We start from the raw sequence: 8,237 nt of genomic DNA, 5'->3' as shown, positions 1-8,237 counted from the left end.
TTTTTATTTTCGAGCGGGCCAACATTACTATTTTGACCGCATGTGGTGAGATGAAGAGAGTCGTTTTGATTTTGTTATTTTCCCCACCCTTTTCATTTTCACTTTTTGTTTTCATTTTTATTTGATCCTCATTAACTTCTTTTGGAGATAGAGGTTTTAGTATAATCTTATGCCCTTGGAAGTTGAAAGAAATTTTGTTGACAAGTGCACGTCCAATGTACCCTGACACTGCAGTAATTAATGATCAAAATTGTCTCTTTCAACCTCAAGACACCAAACAGTCTCATCTAGACTCTTCTGAAAGCCTGACCGCATAGAGTTAATGCACCAATGTAAAATAAAAAGATATGTGACAAATCAGGTAATGCCATTTTAGTAAAGATACACATTAAATACGATCCATAAATGAGATAGCCCATTATAAACACTATAAATAAACATATACAAGAATACAGTGCGTTTTTCTGAATATATTACTCACTCTCATACAAAGCACTTATTTGATCGTCAAAGAACCTTTTGCATGTCCACTCTCAATTGAGAGCTAAGGAACAAGTACAAGAAGGGAAGAGAAGGAGAGCGATCAAGGGACGAGCATCAATTGTCCAACCAATAGCAAGTACTATCTAGGCCTTATACATGTACAAGAACTAAATTATGTTCTTAGGGAACATGTAAACTGAATTCATAATTTAACTTTATCAATTTTAAATATTATTAAATATTATAAAGATAAGATTGAATTTGAAAAAAAAAGAAATAAACAAATTTTGCTCCAAAAAGAATGATCTTCCCCATTATTTACATCTTAGATTTTCTTTCTGAAAGTTAAAATGAGAATGATCAGGGTTAGGAGTATTAAATTATTCAATTCATATTCATGTTTTAGAAAAAGTCATGTGGTAACTAGAGATGACAAAATTGGTCAGGCTGCTGGCCCGCCATCATTAAGGTTGGGTGGGTGGGTTAACTTTTGGAAGTCGCCAACCTGTATTGGCCCAACCCGCCTAGCCCGTATTGGCCCAACCCGCCTAACCTGCCATTATCTAAAACAAAACAAAAAATTATAAAAATAAAATAAAATTGAAAAGTGGTGTCAACTCGCCCTATGACGGACGTGTTACTATTTTGAGCCTACACAGCCTTGGTAAGCCAGCCCACCCCGTCCCACCCCTCTTTTAACGAGCCAATGGTGGGTAGGGCCAAAACGAGCAGGTTGTTTTGCAATGTTGACTAGAGTAACAACACTTTCTCATTCTTATATACACATTATACAAAAATACACATTTAACTTATTATTACCTTTTTCAATTAAAAATTGTTCACATATAGAGGAAACTTTACTTCCGAGGCATATTATTACCAGAAAGCTCAAGTAAATTTTTTTATTCAGAGATAAATAATAAACAACAATAAAGAACCTGTTGATGAACACAACTACTCTATTCTCATCGTTGAATGCTTTTTAAACCAGTAGGTAAAATGTGAGGATCATTCATGCTTAGAACAGTCTATGTTAAAATCATCAAATTAACAAGTCAATAGATTGAAATTAATCAGGGTTAAGGAATGACGCAGAAGGAGTACAACATTAATGTTAGTTTAGTTTTTAATTAAGGGCATATTCAGAAAAAAATCTCTTTAGAAGAAAAAAAGACAAGCTAAAATTAGATTTATGTATGAGCTATAAAACACAGAAATTTTTCTTTCTTATTTTAAGTGCAATTACACTTAGAATCATTGGTAACAGTAAAGAAGTAGGAACTAAGATTACTTATTTGAATAGCTGCTATACATGAAATTTATCCCAAGGATTTAAGAATGTTAAGTTAATGTTTTAGTCCATGATAAACTATTGAAAGTAATGATGATTTGTTTGTGCAAGAGTTGAAGACAATCTTGAAGCAGGGGTAGTTGCCACAGAGGACTTTGCATATTAATTTGAGACTAATCTTCAATTAACACAAAATTCCTTGTCATCCCTTTGGTTTAAAGAAACCTCTATTCTCATTTGCTCCTCTACTTGGAGAGTTTCTTCTCTTGCTGTCCCTCTCCAACTCCACTAAAACTACTACGAAAATTACCTGGAAGGAGATAAGTCATTGTAATGCGCATGGTCAAGTGCGAACAGAATCAAAAGCACTGTTGACATTTTATGAAAGTACAAACAGTATCTGTCACCAATGCCATTATGCCTGCCATCTAGAAACTCATTGGTAGAGAAACAACCTATTACCCGTCATTGGTAGAGAAACTCATTCGTAGGTTTTAGTAACGGTTAACCGTCACTTTTAACAAGTTGTTTCATAGTTTTCCAACTCTTGATTATTCCATTCTCTAACCATCTTGCTTTCTACTAATCTCAAACGTGAACAAGACAACATGATTAAACAAAAGACTATGCCTTCTCCTCTTAAAGCCACATAAAAGAGTTCTGAGTTTAATTTCTATACACTGAACAAATCAGAAAAAATATTATTATTTTCAGTATAACTATTTTAAGAAGTTAACAAACTTATTTTATATGTATATATATATATATGATAATTTATAATTGGAGTGTGTGTGCATAGACCAGAGAAATTTCTCTTATTTATTAGCATATATAGTGATTCACTCATTTGCATTCATTGCCATAGTCTCTCAAAGCAATGGCTTCAACTTCAGCATCTTATTCCTTTACCATTAGTGTGTTATTCTTCATTTTTGTGCACTTGTCATGTTTCGCAAACAACCTTAATGCAAAGCATAGTCACAACCATCGCAAGCCTCAACACACTCAGAATTATCCCTTGAACCCAAGACTTAACATGGCCTTTCTTGGCCTCCAAGCATGGAAGCAAGCGATCTACTCGGACCCAAATAACTTCACTGCCAATTGGGTAGGTCCTTCAGTGTGCAACTACACAGGTGTGTACTGTGCTCCCTCAGTTGATGACCCTAAAGTGAGAGTTGTGGCTGGCATTGACCTTAACTTTGGAGACATAGCAGGGTTTCTACCCAATGAAATAGGCCTTCTGTCAGACCTTGCACTCCTTCACCTTAGTAACAACCGCTTCTGTGGCATCTTGCCAATGTCCTTAACCAACCTCACTCTACTCTATGAGCTTGATATTAGCAACAACAGGTTTGTTGGTCCGTTTCCTTTGGTCGTGCTTTCCATTCCTATGCTCACCTACCTTGACCTCCGCTACAATGAATTTGAAGGGCCATTGCCTCCTCAACTATTCAACAAAACCTTTGATGCCATTTTCCTCAACAACAACCGCTTCAGCAGTAATATTCCTCCAAACTTGGGCAAAAACTTAGCTTCTGTCATGGTCTTTGCCAACAATAAATTTGGAGGGTGTCTCCCAGAAAGCATAGTGAACTTTGCTGACACTTTGGAGGAGCTTGTGCTAATCAACACTAGTTTGTCAGGTTGTTTGCCACAGCAAGTGGGGTTTCTCTACAAACTGAGAGTGTTGGATGTGAGTTTCAACAGCATTGTTGGCCCCATTCCTTATAGCCTTGCAGGGTTGTCTCACTTGGAGCAACTAAACTTGGGACACAACTTGATGAGCGGCACTGTCCCTATGGGGGTTTGTGAATTGCCAAACTTGGCAAACTTCACTTTCTCTTACAACTTCTTCTGTGAGGAAGAGGGTATCTGTCAAAACTTGACATCAAAGAGAATAGTGTTTGATGACAGAAGGAACTGTTTGCCAGAGAAGCCACTGCAGAGGAGCCAAAAGGAATGCAGTGCCAAACTTGAACACCCAGTTGATTGCTCTGAGCTTTGCTGTGTTGTTGGGAGCAATGTCTCTGCTGGTTCAGTGGCTGTCCCACCTGCTGCTATTCCCGTAGCAATGCCTGTATCTGCTCCTCTTCTTGCACCAAGCCACCCTTAAGCAAAGTGTTTGTATTGATATGAATAGGAAAAATAAAAGTTCAAATTTGAGTCAGGAAGTCATCTTGTAGATAAAAAGTGGTGTGCTAAATGTGTCTGTATTCTATTGTGTCACGCGTCGTATTCCTTGTAAAGTGTTTCATTTGACAGGAAGTGAGCGAGTTCATACATATCTCTCGTTTTTGTGGAAATACTAGCTTCAAAGGAGACCACTCTTTCTTCTGGAACATTACTTTTTCTTCACCCTATTTTAGAAAATCGTGGTTCTTTCATGTTTTATGATAGAATACTTATTGTTTGATAGAGAAAAGGTTTATTTGCCACTATTTCTTCCTTACATTCATGATATATAGGAAAATAAAGAAAAATAAGTATTCACACATGAATATTTATACAATCTAATAATATTTCTCTGATGAAAAAAAATAGATTAATAGATTATTACATTGGATTAGATCCGATCCATGTTTGTTATGGTTTTGCAATAAAGTTGACAGTTATTTTTATTCTCACTGCATATGTAACATACTAGGAAAGTCACATGATCCTCTATCCTTAGTAAATTTTCAAATGTCATTGTTGTTGGACATTCTCAAGTACTCCATTACATGGTAGTTAAAGCGATTCTAGTCAAAACTTAGCGTTGCTGATTCAAATCGGAACATGAATCGTTTTTGGGTGTGAATTATGGTATGAATCGATCGAAGAAAAAAAGTGAGAAACACGAAAAATGTAAATTTACCAGCAACGAAGGTGAGAAGAGCAGTGGAAGAAGAAAAGTGAGGAACACAGAAAGAAGTTCCATCACCGAAGAAGAGGGAGTCTACCGGAGAAAAAGAAGAAGGGACACAGGTCTTCGGTTCGGAGAAGAAAATTTACTTGGTAAAGTTACCTTGAAGCACACAGGTGAACCATTCTTTAAAAAACCATTCTTTAAAAGGCACCGTTTTAGAAAAGCTTACCAACTTTCAGAAAAACTGACCCTGAACCATTTTTTTATTTTATTTATTATATTTTTTAAAAAAACTGGATTTTAAAATAAAAACTATTTTTTATTTTTATTTTTTATAATTATTAAGTTTCTGTTTCTTTTATTTTTTATTATAATTATTTCAGTATTTTTTTTATTTTTTATAAATAATTATTTAAGTTTCTGTTTTTTATTTTAATATATTTAGAAAAAAACTGTATTTAAAATAAAAACTGTTTATGTAATTTTTAATTTTATAGATTGAACATTTATTTAAAAATATAGCATATTTTATTTATTGTGTATATTTATAATAAAATTTGAAGTACAAGAATTTTTCATCAAAGTGCACGTAATCCTCCACACGATCACTCCGTGAACCATAAGCCCAAATTTGGTAGTCCATTTATGCAAAGATGAACAATTCATTATACCTATTACATCATTTCCTACTTGAAAATTCTTGTCACTAAAACCATGTTCATCCATAATGCATAAGAAATGAAAGCTTTAGTTCAATTCGTGATTAGGCTTAGTTGCATACTCTTTTGGAAACACATGTCCTTTTTTTTTACAAGTGAGGCAAATGAGAAACAAAGAAAGAACAAAAGCAAAATTGTTTAATATCATTTAATTATTTTCGCCAACCATGTTCTAGCCCTTTAAGCTGCCAAAGAAACCTCTTAATCATTTCTCAAATATTTTTTGGTAGCTTTGAACAATCAAAAACCATCATTGATCAAATAAGAAAAAATATCATTAAGCAAATATAGCATCAAAATTTCAAAAACCAAGACTTTACCGTCCCGTCCCCGGGTGTTGACCGAAGCCAAAGTCAAGGTCAAAGTCAAACATATGGTGGGACCCATCAAAGGGGGCCCCAAGAAGGAAAGTCAACGGGTTGACCGCTTGAGGCGTCGCCAGGTTGAAGCGTCGCCAGTATGAGGCGTCGTCTGGTGGAGGCGTCGCCAGGTTGAAGCATCTCCAGGATGAGGCGTCGCCAGGATGAGGCGTCGCCAAGTTTAGACGTCGACGGTGTCACCCCCCAATACCCGCGGGTGGGAAAGACCGTGGAGGGGCGACACCATAAGAGGCCCTGGTACCTCAGAACAATAATGAAGAGAAGAGAGAGGTGGCTTCAAGGCCGTAGTTCTAGTACCAGTAGGGGGTAACCCGACTCGTGAAGTACCCACGCCTCCTCTGGGAGACCCCTGGGACAGATACGACCCATGAGAGGGCCACGCCCGGGGGCGAACCATGTCAGTAGTACGAGAGCAAGGTAGATACACTCTCAAGGCGAGTGACTAGAGGCTGGGGGGCATGAGTTGGCACCCAGAAAGTCACCCCTCGCGCCAGATGCACTTCGAGGAAGGAGGACTTACACGATGGAATATCCCTAAGTTGGGTTACGACGCTGTAAGGCCCTCCACATAGACTAGCGATCAAGCCAGAAGGACACATGGCAGTAAGCACTGAAACATCAAGATGTATAAGTTTCTCTGAAAGTTTACAAAGGTACGTTTTTACTCAGTTTACGTTTTGAACGCTTTAAAGCACTTGAAACGCCTTAAATGCTTTAAACGCTTTAAATGTTTTAAACGCTTTCAATGCGCTTTAAGACTCTTTAAATGCTTTAAGCGTTTAAAAAGGGGCTTTAGACGTTTGAGAAAGGGATCAGACTCAGTTTTTCACACACACTCTAGTTGCTTTCTCACGGACCCACTGTACGCACAGGCAATTAGAGAGAAATTAGTTACTCAATCATACGACCACCTTCAGAGCATCCATTCACGGTGCTCCGATACAGAGGTGTGTTCTTTTGATGTTTCTCGCTTGCTGACTTGATCGTCGGAGTGCAAACGGCCGCGAGGGCGCCCCTTTGTTCACTTCTTTTCAGGTGCTCACGGCGGAGGAAGGCGGAGATCCGAGTTAAAGACGAAGGTGCCCTAGCTCGCGAGTAGAAGCCACGCACGAAGACGTTCCCAGTCAACCGGCGGGAACAAAGACTAATCAAATTTTAATGAAATATTTAAAGGAAAAACATTAAAAAATTAGAGATTAAAAATAGTAAACCTTCATTTTTCAAGTTTTTCACAATAGTCACCTTCCTACCTGTTCCTGCCGGTTGACTCGATTATCTTCGCGTGCCTACGATGATCACACGCCAAATTATCCCTACTTTCGTTCGTGCCTTCTTCGATCAAACACCTGAAATCACAGAGACAAAGGGCGCCCTAGAGGTTGTTTGCACTCTGACGGTCAAGTTAGTGTAGGGCTAGGAAACACCAAAGGTAAGCTGTAAAAAGCTATGTGTGTATCTGTGTGTTAGCGTATAGCTGCGTAAAACTGTGCGTATCAAAATCGCGTACCTTATTAGGTTTTGATCCTGTCGCCAACTCAAGCGTGGAGGGATTGCTTTGTCGCTTCCTTACCCCGCCTATGCAACTGTGCTATCCGCAAGAATGCTCTTAGAACCTTCTCCGGGAACTTCAAACGCAACCTGCAAAACACACAGACGGCGCCTCTAGCGGCCGTTTGCACTCCGACGCTCAAGTTAGGTCACAGAACCACCAACAAAAAATGTCACTGAATCTCTCTCTCTGATTCTCTTTTTTCTCTCTCTCTGTGTCTGTGCCTAACAGAATTCTGTTACGCTATCCTCTGCGTGTGTCAGAATTCTGTTACGCTATTGTGCGAAAACGTACCCCAATGAGTAAAAACGTGGGTGTGTGTGTACCTTTCACGACGCGGGGTGCACTTTTATCTTGGTCGCGCCTCTCTCAGATGGTTACACGTGGAGGCATGCAACTCACATCTAACCGTACACGTGCCACTACCTGAAGGGCTCTAGCGCATCTCTTTGTGCGCCTAAGTTATTCCATTGCGGAGTAACTTAGCGCGTTTCTTCCATCTGGGTGAATCGCACACTCCCAGGAGAACGCCAGGTGTGGCTGGACTAGGCACACTCACCAAGCATTGCTCTCTGCATAAACGATTTCCCCTTCACGATGTCATGCACGTAATGGGTTAAGAAAGTCACCAATCACTGACCGGTTTACTAACTCCCTCAGGCCACTCTCATGCACGATTCTACCGGCGAGCAGCTCCTCTTTCTCTGAGATATGATCATGCGAGGTCCATGCGTAACGCTCTCGCTGGGAATCTCAGTCCCAGTTTAACTGCGTGTAACACGAAACCCCGATGACCATGCACCCGATGACTGATCGGTGCTCTATTGCTTCTCGCGTTCTCCCCCCAGGTGTTTATCTTGGAATTGATCTGTCGGTGGCCACTCGGTTACTGACCACCGATCACCGTTCTTGGTGATCTCCTCCCTGATTTCTCTGCCACCTGATCCACGTGTCACCCTACGAGTGG

The 8,237-nt window shown here is 39.3% G+C and overlaps 1 protein-coding gene across 1 annotated transcript; it reads left to right on the top strand.

The window, feature by feature from the left end:
- The first annotated feature begins 2,543 nt into the window (after positions 1-2,543).
- LOC137810144 (leucine-rich repeat extensin-like protein 4) lies at positions 2,544-4,106 on the top strand. Its single transcript, XM_068611293.1, has one exon. It carries the CDS (start codon positions 2,652-2,654, stop codon positions 3,888-3,890), a length of 1,239 nt encoding a protein of 412 aa, XP_068467394.1. The 5' UTR covers positions 2,544-2,651; the 3' UTR covers positions 3,891-4,106.
- The last annotated feature ends 4,131 nt before the right edge of the window (positions 4,107-8,237 follow it).

This window comes from Phaseolus vulgaris, chromosome 11, assembly GCF_000499845.2.
Source record: "Phaseolus vulgaris cultivar G19833 chromosome 11, P. vulgaris v2.0, whole genome shotgun sequence".
Taxonomy (NCBI): Eukaryota; Viridiplantae; Streptophyta; class Magnoliopsida; order Fabales; family Fabaceae; genus Phaseolus; species Phaseolus vulgaris.
The sequence above is the reverse complement of the archived record's forward strand: the minus strand, read 5'-3'. Positions and strand labels throughout refer to the sequence as shown.